At 39.6% G+C, this 15,745-nt stretch overlaps 1 protein-coding gene across 1 annotated transcript in view; it reads left to right on the forward strand.

Moving 5' to 3' along the window:
- KMT2C (lysine methyltransferase 2C) overlaps positions 1-15,745 on the forward strand; it is a 201,783-nt gene that overhangs the window by 55,160 nt on the left and 130,878 nt on the right. Inside the window, exon 4 of the mRNA XM_050891342.1 lies at positions 8,350-8,488. Within this exon, the coding sequence (XP_050747299.1) occupies positions 8,350-8,488 (139 nt within the window). The remainder of the gene's footprint in view (positions 1-8,349; positions 8,489-15,745) is intronic.

Genomic DNA, 15,745 nt, shown 5'->3' on the forward strand with positions numbered 1-15,745 from the left:
TTATCACTTCTAAAATTAATGAAGGGAAGAATGGACACCACTGAGGACATTGCCTGTAGATTAAATTTGTCCATAAATATTTGGGGCAAATATGTGCTTAAAATGCGTTTGAATATGTTTTAAGGCAATTAAAATTCCCTGTACTCATTATAAAAGGAGCAGTTCCTTCTTTCTTATGCAGCTGACTCCTACCTGTCTGGCCACTGGAAAAATTAGCAGAACTGAAGCATCTGGTTGTTATTATTACAAGCATCTTACTATTTTTCTTTGTATTCTGGTAATATGTTTGTAATAAGGAAACCAGACACAACGGGATGTTATTTGATATTTGCCTTTAAATCACTACAGGCTTACTTGATAATAACATTTATCATCATGCGTGCTTAAAATGGGCCATTTAGAAAATCTGATTTTTTTCCTTCTGACCGATATCTCCGTCTCAGGTGTTTTGAGATGTCCTGGTTTCGGCTGGGATAGAGTTAATTTTCTTCCTAGTAGCTGGTACAGTGCTGTGTTTTGGATTTAGTGTGAGAATAATGTTGATAACACACTGATGTTTTAGTTGTTGCCAAGTAGCACTTATCCTAAGTTAAGGACTTCTCAGTTTCCCATGCTCTGCCAGCAAGCAGGTGTGCAAGAAGCTGGGAGGGGGCAGAGCCAGGGCAGCTGACCCGAACTAGCCAAAGGGGTATTCCATACCATGGAATGTCATGCCCAGTATATAAACTGGGGGGAGTTGGCCAGGAGGGGCCAATGGCTGCTGGGGCATCGGTCAGCGGGTGGTGAGCCATTGCGTTGTGCATCACTGTTTTTTTTCCTTGGGTTTTATTTCTTACCCCCCCCCCCCTTGTTTTTGGTTATATTCCTTTTCATTATCATCATCATCATTATTATATTTTTATGATTATTGTTAGTATTACATTTTATTTTACTTTAGTTATTAAACTGTTCTTATCTCAACCCACGAGTTTTACTTTTTTTCGATTCTCCTCCCCATCCCACTGGGTGGGGGGAGTGAGGGAGCAGCTGCGTGGTGCTTAGTTGCTGGCTGGGGTTAAACCACGACATGAGAGTAGGTAGAATATTTTGTAGTAGGTGGAATCTGTTATTTCCAAATAAATGCTAACCTTACTGAGTTTTTCATTGTGGAGGTCATTTCTGAAATGCAACCTCTTTTTTTTTTTTGTTTATTCAATACTGCTTTTGCAGTTTTGGTATCAAACTATGCTTTGTTAAACATAACCAACAGGTTTTAGAAGGAGTTTTCAAGGACCCAGAATATTCCACCTTCCCATTGCCCTGAAGCTTAACACTGCTGCGGTGGCTGTGTCGTTAGTGACGTGATGAGGGAATTTGTGTTGACATTACCAGTCAAGTATATTGAAATAGTAGCATGTATCTTGTGTGCCGTACACTCTTTTCCTCACTGGAAACAGTGCTGTTTTGTGTACGTTTTAGTTCTATGGACCTGTCTTAATTTTTGGTAATGCTGTTTTGAGGCTGACTCTCCAGTTTGGTAGAAGAAATATTAGAGAAGTTGAGACCCCAGTCCCACCTAATTAAAATCATAGTATAAACTGGGTTGGCTTTGGAGTCCCATAAGCATCTGCCCTGGTAGCCCTTTTCTAGGTCAGGTACAAAAGGGAAGAAAGTAATGGGTAAAATAAACTTATTTAGCGTAATAAAAGAGGTGCCCACCTGCAAGGCACTGAAGACTGACCACAGAAGACTGAATGACTCTTAAATTCAGTCGTAGTGCATGTAAAAGAACATGCAGGGGAAAATCACCATCCTAATTTTGTATAAACAAAAATCGCTCTCAAATAGCTGTTGCTACCTGAGCAAGTGGTACTGTAGTCGTTCTGAGAATTGCAGTAGCTTTTGTAAGTCAAAAAAGGAAATCAAATTCTAAGAATTGCTGGCAAAAGGATAAGGGGGGAAAAAAGCATCAGTGTGGGTTTTTTTACTGTTGTTTTATAAACCCATGGCATGACTGCATGTTAAATGCCACATGCAGTTCTGCTTCCCCTTCTCCAAAAGGACGAACCGTAATTGGGAAAGTACAGGAAAGGCCAACAAGTACGACAAGAAGTAAAGAATAGCTTCTGTGCGGGGATCAGTTAAGGTAAAAGACTTCAACCTGAAACGATATGACTGGAGAGGAATTTAATAGGGTCCCACAAAATGATGAGTGGTATGGAGAAAATGAACAGGGAAAGATGATTCATTTTGTTCTGCAACACAAAAATTAGGGGACATCAGGTCATGTTCAGAGCACGAAGGTAGGTGCATTTGCACTCAGCATCTACTTCAATTATAGAATTCATTGCTAGTGGATGCTTTGGGCATGAAAAATTTACATGGGTTTCAGAAAGACCTCAACAAATTAATGGAAAAATAATCAGATGAGTGCTGTTGAATACCCCCCTAGCTTAGGAAGTTCCTCAGTCACGGATCACTTGGAGCTGGTTATCCATAATAGGTCGTCTTGTGTCTAGAATGACTGAAATCATAGCTTAAATGGTCCTACATTGAAAACCTTATTTTTATTTTATAACCAGTACAAAATTTGCAGTTATTTTCTGTGTAAAATGCTTTCAACAAATAGGAGTTCTATTTGAATGAAAAGTATCAAAATACACGCTGAAATGTACAAAAAAGAATAACTGCAGGCTTTCTTCTCATCTCCATGTAACAACTGTCGCAGTAAATCACCGCGATGTCCTTCAGATAGGAAAAAATAGATAAGTGGTGGTTTTAAAAGAAAATACAACACATGCAGCACTTGCACAAAACCCCAATGAAACACTTCTGATGCGGTTGTATGTTTTGTTGTTTATTATTGTGAATAAAATCTTGCAATGTTGACTTAAGATGAAGAAAGTATGCCTCTGTCTGTGGAGAAATGGTTCTTGCATGTGGTTATTACCGTCACACTCAAACTTCAGTATGGTTTTTTTTTTCCCTTTCTCTGCCATGGTTGTGTTTTTAGCAGGCAAGAATAGATGGCTACAAACTCAGTGCAGCCCAAGTAATGGCAGTAGCTGTTAGCAACCATCGCCCTCTGCGTGTCTTTCGGTATACCTTGGCATGGCTCAGTGCTGTCTGGAAGGGTTGCAGGTGATCTGCACGGGACCGGTTAGCCGCAGCATGTCCGTTTGTTCCCCCGTGTTCAGCTGCTAAAACCTATACATACAAAGTTATAGTATGTGAAAGATTTCTGCGCATAAGTGATCGCTGTGCATGCCAGTCTGAATTCCTCAGACACTAGCAGGAGAGGTGATGTTTCTATGAAATTGTGTCTGGAACACTAACAGAATTACTAACTCTGACTAGTGGAAACTTGTTTTGTTCCTAAATTGGGACAGTGAGTGAAACTTGGTAATTATAGTACTAGATAGGCATTTTAAATTCATAATTTACATTCCCTTGTTAAGATTTCTTTTCATATTGTTGCTACACTGACCTGGTTTCTTTATCTGTCTAAACTACTAGAACTAGAAGCAACACCAAAATGCTCTACTTCTGTAGACCCCTACGAGGCTGTGTAAAACACGTTGTCCCGTTAGCCATTTTCTGATGCAGTACTACCCCTTCCTTGTGCAAAAATAACAATTGCATCTGCTGGTTAAAAGCTTGTTATTCCCTCTTGCAGAACACTTCGGTAAGCAACAGTTGAGGCCCCTGGAGTGTCCCTGCTGTGTTTGGTGATACTGGTATTTTCCAGCCTGCAATACTTTTTGGTCTTACTGAAAGTTTTGGAAGCTCATGACATTTGCTTCGTTTTCTGCCAAATTAGCAGTAGGTCTGACAGTAGAGTCCCAACCAGTAAACTGGTTAAACAGTCAACTTGTTGCATCTAAACAAGAGTATAATATTTATTTTACGACAGCTGTTTTGGTTTTTTTTTAAGTGTCACTATATACTGAGTATTATAAGATTTTAAAGGAGGGGTTTTTTTTTGTGGCAGAACTCTTACAGTATGTTCAGTTTTTGACTTGGAAAGGAGTTTCTAACTTTTTAAAAAAAACTTCTGGATATGCTGGTGTCTTTTCTTTGCCTGATTGCCATAGCAGAGCTCACACATACATCTCCTTGTCTTGCTGTAGGTTTACCCAGGTGGCTTGCAGAATAGCATCTTGTGATTACTAGAAAACAGAAAAGGATTGTTTGTAACAAAAGAACATTTTTAGATCTTTAGTCAGTGTTGCTTCATCACATCCCCAAAGAAATCTGTGATCATGTAATAAAATTCCAGCCATCACCACTCTCCTTCTTCCCACAAGCATGCATGTGACGGTCTGCAAGGGAACCACTGCCACAGATGGGCTTACCAGGGGTTTCCACCTGTGAGTCTACATGTCCCATGCATGTCTCTTAGATGGGGAGAGGTTTCTAAGGCATCTGAAGATAGAGCAGGAGAAGTGGAAATTGTCAACACAGTTATTATTCTGAACATTATAAATCTCTATATAAGACATCTAAGTAAGGACACCAACTGCTATTAGGAAGGTGGGTAATGCACATAATCGACTGAGAATGGTATGTGCTTTTTGTTATTTTCTTTGAGTATTCACTGCGTTCTGCTCTAGAAAGAGCAATAAAAATAATTATTAAGAGAAGAAGTTTTTGAATGCTTAAAATATGGAACCTTTGTAGAGATTTTTTTCCTCATTTGAAAAATTTCAAATTACTTAAATAGTATAAAACCTAAGGATTGTGTGTTCAACCTAGAGTCCAATGTATACATCTTATTTAGGCAAATGTGATGAAAGTGTTAATTAAAAGAGAAATTTAATACACATGCTGTAAATCTTATCATCCCAGTGACTTCCCTGCATATCTGTCCCGTCTATGTTAGGTAATTTTTTTTTTTTTTTTTGCTACTATTTCATAGCTCCATCCTTGGAGATGCTCAAAAACCATCTGGGCATAGTCCTGGGCAGCTGGCTCTGGGTGGCCCTGCTTGAGCTGGGGGTTGGACAAGGTGACCTCTGGGCTGCCTTCCAGCCTCAACCATGCTGTGATTCTGTGAATGTCACCCGAGTTGTAAAGCATATGGAAGTCTCAACCCTTTTGATGGCCCATGTGGATAGGAACTTTACTCCTTGTACTTCTGAGGATTTCTTTTAACCTTAATAAGAAAAGAAGGCCTTTCTGTCCTCACTAGTCAGGTGGAAAAGAACTATTGATGTAGTTGTCTTCAAATAATAAAAATTTTTTAAATGCTACATTTCCTAGTATTTTCCTAATGTTTTAGTAAAGGATAGTGATGTTAAAGAAGAACTTAGAGACATTTGGGAATTGCGCAATTAGCTTTTTTAATTCTCAGTTCCCCCACCAACTCATTATACATGGGCAAGACATTCATTGTGACAGAAACAATCATGAAAATAGGAGGCAAAATAAAGCCTTATATATGAATCTGCAAATGAGCTTCGCATTTATTAATCATTCATGGTTCCTTCACTCCCAGAAGCTTCAAAGTAGGATGCCATAACCAAGTCTGATGAATGTTCATTAAATACAGTGAAAAGCAGTTAATATATTGTGCCAGATGCTTCCAAGAACATCTCTGAGGCAGTGATGAGGGTATCTGCTGTGCCTTTGCCATGCCAGTGCCGGATTCCCATCTCCTAGGAGTTTGACTCATGAAATGCATTACTTCTGTTCTTCCTTAATCTTCTGTGGGAGAACTTTCATAAAGTTGAAGTATGGCACACACAACTAACATAAACGCTATTTTCATTCTGTTTGGTGAGTACTGTGTTTTCAGTCTTCCAACGGCATATTGAGACACAGTTTGGTTTATTGCAGAGACAGCAGTTGAGATGTTGTTTGTCTCATTTAGTATAATTTGGGTCCCTTCTTTTCTAGAGAAGCAAACAGCAGGGGAAAAAGCACCATAAGGATGTAAGCTAATATAGTCGTAGTGTGTAGTGAAACAATCTGTGTCTTCTCACTCAGGCCGGAGTTCTTGAGAATGAGTTAGTGCCCGTGAACTTTGCCTTTCCAGTGTAATGGGTGCCCATTAATGTATAATGAGATGAAAGCTGGCAAAGAGTAAATGGCTTTTGCTTACTTGAAAGTTTCTGCAGGCACACAATAAAGCAGAGTTCCTTTTGCAGAGTTTAACTAGGTTAAATAAAGTTGCCAAGATGGATCAGAGCAAGGCCACAGTTTCTGGTGGTCTTCCTTGAGCACTTCATGAGTGGTTGTCCTGGGCTGTGTTGTGGGTTTTCTTTTTAGCGATTTGACATCTGCCTGTCTTGTAGGTGTTTATGTTTTGCGCTCTTCATTGAGGTTGTATTTAGTAATTTGGGGGTTACTTGCACAAAATTATCCTTCAGATCCAACATACTTTGGAAACACACTACAGACAGTTACGAATGGCTCCACTGGATGCTGCCTGTTTCAGGGATCCTTGTCCAGGAATGATTGCAGGGATTGTTTGTTCAGATGTGCCAAAAACTAAGGGTGTGGGGTTTTGGTTTATTTTGTTTTGTTTTCTGTACAGAGCCATTTACTATTACAAGGGATGTATTCCCAACAGGATATTTATTTAGTGTCAAATGATTGCCCAGCCTTTTTTTTTTTTCAGGATAGGTTGGTGGAATGGGTTTAACATGAGCCATTTGGCTTTTGGACAGGTAGTCGTTTTTGGATGTTTCAGATGTCCAAAAACATTTCAGGTGTATGTTACTGAGCAGCTTAACTGAAATAGGTGAAGCGATTCCAGTGTACACCAGCTCAAATAAATATCTGGCACACCCAGTCATGAACAGGATTTTCTTATTCTTTTTTTTCTTAATTTTGTGTTTCTCTTCAGTATGTTTTAGATGCCTTCATTGAGGGTTTTAAATGTTATATATTGTCTTCCTGAATGAGTTCACTCTAGGTTAAAGAATAATTTTACTTCAATCTCTGTACATCAAACAAGAAAGATTTCCCCTTCTCCGTGTGCTCTAGCAGGTATATAATTTCAGTATTACAGACCAAGCTGTGCAGTTTTATGTTCTGAGAATTTTCCTCTCTTTTATTGTTTTTAGAAATAAGATTAAAGCTTGTAGCAGGTTTTCGTGCACGCCCACCCATGTTGCCGATTCTTCTACCCATCCATTTCTCCACTTGAATCATTTCTCTTTTGCAATAATTGATTATATTTTGACATGTTGTGTATTAATTTTTTTAAAAAGTGAATGGATCTTCTGCTTAAATCTTCTAAATAATCTGTTGCTTTACTCTAACTGGACTTCTTTGAAAGAGCTGTATGTATTGGCCTCTTAGCTCAAACCCATGTTCACTGGAAGTTTTAGGTGGTGTGCGACCCAGGCGCAGGTCCTTGGTCTGGCTCTGCTGTGGGGACAGATGTAGCAGCCATGGACAGTGACAGGAGGAGGCAGTAGTGCCAAAGAACATCTGCCAGAGTCCTGTGATTTTTATGTTATTTAGGTTTCAAAATCAAAGTATGGAGGAGTGTGGAAATACCAAATTTTACTGCTCTGCAGCCTTCAGCCTTGTTCCTGTGCATTCTGATGCACTTGGAGCGGCACATTGCCGTGTTCTCCTGGCAAATCCCTGACTCATTCTGTGCAAAGGAGGAAACCAAATGGGAAGAGGATTTAAGTTGCACAGACAGTGGCAACTTGGTGTTTCATGTTTCTGAGCAGAAACAAACTTTCTAGGCAAGTTAGTACCATTGTCAGCTGTAGATGCATATATTTCTAATAACTAATCTAAATTAAAAGGATGCTGCAAAAATTGCTTATATTCCCACAGTTTGGAATGAAGTTTAAGCTGGCGTAAACAGTGTCCTTCCTTCCTTCACCTCCTCGACCCTGTGCCAGCATAGAGTTAGTGTAATCAGGAATGAACTAGTGCAGGGAATTGATCAAAGTTAAAGCTCATCTGGGAGGAAAAAAGGTTTATTATACCCCAGATCAGTGTGCTCGCCCTGATGTTTGTTCAGGGATGACAGAGCAGGTGCACAAGAGGAGATGGGGGGAGAATGAGAATGTCTAAAACTGCAACCTCTTATGAAAAGGTTGTCATTGAGCAGTGCTCCCCCTGCCCCATTCCTCATTACTTATTGAACATCTTTCCATAACACAGTGTACCACTGTGAACTAAATAACTTTATAAGCGTTCAATTTCATGTTTTAGCTAGATGTGAAGGGTAATATTTTCCTACTCTCTTAATTTTGTTGTGTCTGAGAACATTGTGACATGGATTAATCTAACTATAAATAAAATGGATGTTTGCAGCATAAAGGAAAGCTTACAGATGTTTTTATAGTCTAAATAAATAAAATAAAAAATAAAAAAATATTATTCTTATTTTTTAAACAGAAGTCAAAGAGCAGTCTGCAGAAGAGGATGCCCAAACGGAAGTGGACAGCACCAAGCAGCTAACACCAGTCCTTCAGCACTCAGTATCCGAGGAGTCTGCAAGCTCCACTGTCTCTGTGGGTGTGGAAGCTAAAACCAGGTTAGTGAGCGAGGAGGCGGGTGCTGAGTCAGGGGCTGGGCTGGTAGTCGGGTAATGGAGCGCAGAGGGCTCGGGGCGCAGGCTTGGGACATGCTGCTGGTGCTTTGAAGTGCTGGCAACAGCAGCCTGTGCTTGAGACTGATGGCTTAATTGGTGTATAGGGAGACCAAGGTGAAAAGCGCGTTCCTTGAGTGTTGTCCTCAGACAACACTGGTAAACTCTTGAATTACAGCATATGAGCTCTTTAAGTTAAAACAGACTAAGTGATGCGAGATAAAATGTGATTACTGAAGCTTTCCTACTGAGAAAATGGTGTATTAGCAAATCCATATAAAGTTATTTCTGAAGTTTCAGTTTGTATGTCTATATTTTCAGGAACGAAGTAAAACAAATCTGTTGTCATTTCTACTGTGTTCTTCCTTATTTCAGAATTTATAATACAGAAAATAACGTTCGGGGGGGGTTTTAACTTTTTATCAATATAAATTAGCCAAAAAGCAGTGGAATTATTAATTACATTATTTGAGGGAAACCAGGAGACACTGTCTGTGATCACTGTTGAAACAGCGTCACAGAATTCTAGCAGAGCTTCTCTGTTGAAGCCCTGATAGCAGCTTTTAACCCAGTAGTGGGTCTCTTTTGCTGCAGAGATTGCTGTTACCAGTTACAGGTGTAATTACATTTTGACAGACTTGGAGAGAATCGTTGTCATCATTTTACTTCCTCCTAATCCAACACAGAGTGTATTTTCCGTGCACAAAAAATTACTTCATCTGCTTGCTGCATATATAATTTTCATGTTTTACAGGCTCACAAACTTCTTAGGTTCCAAGAGATACTTCCTTTCTTACAGAGAATTTCAGTTAAATAGATCTTGTGTGTATACCTGAATGAAATACACAAAAATTTCTGTTCTTAATGGAATTTTCCAAAGCTGGTGTTAAATTGCAGTAAATATGTAGAGCAACTTGAACTGAACAGCTGTTTTCGTTCTGTATTTGACCCTGTTTTGGATTGTTTGCAAAAGTTTTAGTGCTGTTTCATCCGCTCTCTGTTCTTCTCAAGGTTACTTTCTTGCTGTTATCATGAAGAGTTGATTACAGCACTTTCCCTAGCCATAAACTTGTTTTTTAAAAGCTGGACAACAGTCTTCTAAAAAACGTATGCATGGTTCTGAACCAGCCCTTTTTTGCACTCAACTTACTCTTCCTTCCAACTGAAAGTGTTGACTTCGATTAGTTAAGATTGAAAGGCTATTATGGGCCCATTGCTTTGGCTGATCAAAGCATTAAAAAGCTAAGTACTATTAATCTTTAATTAAAATAACAGTGATCAGACTACATCTCTGACATTTAGGAAAGAAATGTATTAAGGAGATGTGAAAGTTAATTGGGAGTCGTAGGTTTCTCTGACCTCAGGTAATTTTGGTTCCAGACTTAGATGCAGAATTGGGGTTAGTTGCAGAAGTCATTGATGTCCTCATAACAATGGGGAAAAAAAATAGATGTCAGGTGTTTTTTGGCACTGTGTCTTGAAACCTAGCAGAAGAAAGCCTCCTCTGATCTGTGACTTCTTGATCAATCGTCTGTATTGTCTGTGGTGTGCTGACAGTGCCACTGTGCCCTGCAGGGGTAGGAGGACTGGATTCTGGGTGGCTTGACTCCGTTCTTTTAGGAGAAAATACGACGTGTGAAGTAACACGCACTGATGACATTTGGTTGTGTAACGGTGGGAGGAAATGTATCAAGATTTAGGATAAGATGTGACTCCGTAGAGACTTTAGAGCCATAACTTGGGGAAGTAGTTTTGACGCTGATTTCCAAATAATTCATACTCATCAGCTTCATCTCTTTTTTTTTTTTTTGTAAGCTTTTCTGTTTCTATTGTATAGTATAAGTAACTTAATCCAATAGAAATATTTGTATATTTAGAAATAACTTTAGGTATGTGAGACATAGGAGAATTATGGGAGTATATTATAACAGACAGTGCAGAAATTGCCTAGAACACAGAAAAGAACCAAAGCCTCCACCAGAAGTAGATGCAGGTGTAGGTGGAGTTACTTTTGCATCACTTTTTTCAGAGTTGAGTATAAGACAATTCTGGGTTTTTGTCTTCAGTAGTGAAGATAAAGGAGTTAGAGAAGCACAGGGCACGGGGCATAAAGTGAAGTCTTTTACATGAAATAATTAAATAATTTGCTACTGAAAAATAGTGAGTTTAACATAGTAGAATAGAACAGAACTGGATGAGGATTTCGATAGCTGAGAGATTAGCCAAAGCTTGGCTTGTGTGGTATTTTTCTCTGGATTCCTCCTGAGATTGAGGCTAAATAAGAACATTCAAGAGAAAGGCAAGAGAGAAGATGGTCAATGATGGAGCCTTTCTGAGGTGGGATATGGGAGTCCAAGAGAAGACTGCAAATGAGATTGGGGCAGGGAATTTAGTAACAGATTTAGGATTTGTGCTCAGAAAGCAGTGTGCTAAAAACCATTAAAATAAATAGTATCTGAGCCATACTGGGGTAGGGAGGCCGAAAGGGGTGAGGTGTGTGTGTGTGTGTATGCTCAGAAGGAATGAGTGAGTTACTGACCACATGTGGGGAGGGGCAATAACGTCAAGCAAAGATAAACTATCAAGCCTGGCAGTGGTAAAAGTAATGCTGCCAGCTCTTGTATATCATGAGCATCGTGGGTTTTGGAGCCTTTTCCTTTGGTTGTTCCCTTTTTCTTTTTATAAGCCTTGTGAGAAGCTTCTGTCAGCCCAGGACTTACGGCTGAGTGGAATCCAGCTTCTTCGAAAGGAATCTGCTCCCTTGATTTGTGCTGCCTGCAGAGAGCAGGGGAAGTGCAGCCCATGAGGCAGGCAAGCAGCCAGAAACCGGCTGCGACTTACAGCAGAGCCCACTTCTACCTTCCTCCTCTGTTTCCCACATTGTCAACTCCGAGCATTAAAAGCTAACGAGAATGGCCTAGAAACACAATTTCATAGAAGAACAAAACACCTTTTGATTCATTTTACTTTCCATCTACTTTCAGAGACTGCAAATTGCATTAATTGCACATTTTCGGTCCTTTTGCCATAATCATGAAGACAGAACATTCTTAAATAAGTAGAAGCTGAGATTTTCACACAGCTTTTTTGATTTTTGGTACTTTGGTCTGCTAAATATTTGCTCTTGTGAGACTGTCGCTACAACTACAAAAAAAAACCTGGCAACACACCTTCCTGCTTTCCTGCTTCTCTTGTAATTGGACAAAGCACGTAATTTTCATTCCAGACCAATTGCACTATTCCCCCTTAATTTGTTGCTGCTGCTAAGATAAAATTTGGAGTCTGGAGATGGGGGGGGGGGGGGTGCTTTATGCCATCGAAAAGAAGTGGTTGGTGAACTTCTGTTGATTGTGTGAACAAAGAAAATGGTGAAAAAGTAGCAGTGAACTTCTTTATCTTTGTTCCTTATCTTTTTTTTTTTTTCCCTAATCTTCAAAGAAAGCGCATTACAAAACTTGCAACAGTCAGTGGAAAAAGAAATTGTGGAGTGGCAGAGAGATTAGATAATCTGGACAGAATAACACTGCAGTAGTGGAAGGAGAAGCTAGATCTTTAGGCAGGAAGAAGTTAAAATATTTAATATTAAAAATATGTTTAAAAATTGTTAAAGTTGCAAAGTCAAGCACATATTTTAGGAGATACTAGTATTAAGATTAATTTTGAAACACTGATTATTTCTTTTCATGCACATGTATTACGATACAGTTTATAGTTTTACATGAATGTTTTTATACAAGAATTCTTCCTGCAGAGAATGGACCTTATGCATGAAATAAGGGCACTTGAAATCATTGCAGAGTTTTGCCTTTACACTTTCAGATCTACATCCATATAAGCATTTATAATATCTTCATCTGAAGTCAATGACTGACTTCTACATCTGCAAAGTGGAGATCTACATCTGCAAAGTGGAGATAGCATTCCTCTGTGTTACAAAAATAAATTATTTAATAATAGTGAAGTAATATTTCAGCATTATATCAATGACCAGTCTAGCCCAGAGTGAAATTACTGATTTGGCTTGCAGGGCACAATTTTAATGTTGTCAGTAGGTAAAGACTAGGACCACACACTGAAAAATGAGAAGAAAGTTAAATATTTACTGGTTGTTCATCCTGTCTGTTCACACATCGACTAGGGAAATGGTCTCAAGAAGAATTTTATGACGGATCGGTGTTAAAGCAACTCTACCTCAGATTCATAGGGCAGGAAGGGACATTTGGAAGTCATCTAGTTCACCTCCTTTTCCAAGGCAGATTATCTACAGCTATCATTCCTGACAGAAATTTACATAAACTGCTCTTAAATCTTCCAATAATAAAAAATCCAGATCTTCCCTAAACAATCCCTTCCAGTCTCTTTGTTTTTACTGTTGGAAACACTTTCCTCGCATCTAACCCACACTCTCCTCATTCTGGGTTTATCCCGTTACTACTTGTACCATCTGCCAAGGATAACAAAGGATAGATTTGTGCAAAAGGCTCTCAGTTTATTTCCTCAGCATGCTTTACCTCCTAACAGAAATCCCAAATTTGTTCATACTTTCTTCGTAGATGATGTTTTCTTGAGCTCTGATTCTTCTCACTGTTTTGAGTTCTCTCCAGATGGTCCGCATCTTTCTTGAAGCACAGAAGGCGTATTGCACAAATGGGGCCAAAGAAAGGTTTCATAGGCAGCCTTAATCCTGCCTTTTTCTTAGGTTGAACAATTGACATTGTGACCAGAATGTATTTAATGGTCTCATGTAGAAATTGTGCCTTGTGGGATGTGACACCCATGATCAATGACATTCATGACTGGGCCTTTAAGTTGCAGGAACCTTTGCTCCTTGAATTAATCTGTTACATAACATGGTCCAGCCACAGAAACCATACTTAGAAATGTCTCCTGCCCTGTGTGAGCAGGTGCTCCAGGTTTCTGGAGTCCCACTCTCAGCCTCCCGCAGATGTTTTTAGGCAATTTTTCTCTCTCTCTCCCGTCCTACTAAGGCTGCTTGTTTCCACCTGGGTCTGTCCTGCTGCTTACATGCAGGTGTCCTGCCACTGGTGGGCAGCAAGCCTGGTGCTGGAAGGTCAGGTCTGTTGACTGGACAGATTTTCTTTCCTCTGAGAGATGACAGTCAGACAGACAGAAGGATCCCATGAGCAGGATTTCACGGCTGGCAGTCTGTCAGACCATGCTGAAAGACTGATAGCAGTACTTGTTACACAGTCTCCCATGTAGACCAAGCTCAGAAGTGGATGGGATGCCTACTTTGTCAGAGGATTGCACAGATACATGTTAATCGCAGGTGATGGTGAGAGTCTGGGATCTTAAGTTCTGTTCCAATGTTGAGTGAATACAGCGTCTTCTCTCATTTCTTCCAAATGTCACCTTTTCTGGTTTTTTTTTTTTCTTTTCGCCTCCAGCTTTCTTTGTCAGACTCTTGTCTCTTTTCATGTTGTTGACTCCTCCCATTCTCTTTACTTTTCTAATTCTAGTCTCTGCTCCTCGGTTCCAATCATTGTTTCAGTGTCCGCTCAGTTGTGGTTTCTTCTTTTTTGGCTCTTCGCCTGATCTGCATTTTCCTTCCCTCCATCTCCGGTGGCTCCCAGGCAGGTGTTTGTGACATGGTATCTATTCTCACCCCTTTCTCCATTTTCTTGTTCATTTTCCTTGTCAGCTGAGTGTCTCTAACCTTTCCTGGAAGGATGTCCAGTCATGGGGTAAGGATGGTACATATGGAGTCTACTTGCACATAGGGACTGAAGAGAGAATGAAGCATGCTTAGTGAAGAGAGAATTTTTGAGGTTGTAGCTTTGATGTGCTAAAGCTTTGCTTGAGCACATGTGATCTGCTTGGTGAGGTTAGAAACATTTGGAGAAATGAGTTTGGACTAATTTTCATAGGGTTACAGAAAGTATATCTGTAACTTCAAAAATGAATACAGTAAAACTTAAAAAGTTTCAGAGAGCAGCAGAAAGGTTGATCAAAGATGTGGACTAGCTTTCCTATGCGGAACAGTAAAGTAAGCTAGGACCCTTCAGTCTGTAAAAGAGGTTGGAGGAGGAAGGTAAGAGGCTTTCAAAATCATAGGTGGCATGGGGAGGGTGGCTGTATACTGACTGTTCAGTTTATTTTAGTGCAAGAAACTGAGGGTCATCAAATGAAACTTTTAAGGGTTAGATGCAAAATAAAAGGAGGTGATTCTTTGCACAGCAGATGGTTGTCTAGAGTGACATGGAAATCCTTGCTAAAGGATGTTGTGGATTGCTGAAAATTTATGTGAGGTCAAGAGCAGACTGGGCAAGTTCATGAAAGAGAAACTGAGAATTACTGAATATATAGGAATCACAGGTGATACAGGGAGGCCCTGAACTGAAAGTACTGGGAGGCATGGGTAGTATCATATGTTTGCCTTGCTCTTTAATATCCCCTGTGCATCTGCTTATCCTGTTTCTAACACTGACCATATGCGGCTGCATGAACCTTTAATCTGACCCAGCACAGTTTTGACTAAAGAGCCCCACTCTGTTGTGTTTCATCTCTTCTGTAAACATATTTCGAAAGAAAAAATACAAAGTTTGAATTATGCAGAACAGCATGTTTTTCCACTCCCTGATTTTACTGAACAGTTTTGATGAAACCTTCTTGAAAAACTGCTATTTAAAGCCAACTTGATATATGTTAAATTTCAGTAATTTTCAGGTAGTAAGAGACCCTACTTAGCGTTCATATGAAGTTGCCTCCTAAGAGGTGCTGCCACCTCTGTGAGGTGTATGCGGTTTTGATGTGATCTATGTTGATTTGCCAAGAGAGTGAATTCTGCTTGAACAGACAGTACTTTCTGGGCACAAAGGCACAGCAAAGATACAGGCCACAGTACTTTTTATTCTTTGGGTTTTATCACTCAGAGGTTAAATCACCTCTCAAAGTCGCGTGAAGTATCACCTTTCAGGCATGCTCACAGTTGCATTCTATACGGGATTTTTGTTTGAGAGTACGAGTCAGTTCAGATGGACATTAAAGGATGATTTCTAGATGGCCTTGGAGTAGACCTCTAAATTCACTTTGTTCAGCACTGGCATTCTGGTAACCCCTCCTGCATTTAGGGTATGTGAAATCCTAACTGAGCTTTAAACATTTGTTTAAATTAAAGCTGACACATTGATGGTGAATAAGAGCGTATTTTCATATTTTTTTAAATTTTAAAATGTCAGTAAA

Source organism: Gymnogyps californianus, chromosome 2, assembly GCF_018139145.2.
Source record: "Gymnogyps californianus isolate 813 chromosome 2, ASM1813914v2, whole genome shotgun sequence".
NCBI lineage: Eukaryota > Metazoa > Chordata > Aves > Accipitriformes > Cathartidae > Gymnogyps > Gymnogyps californianus.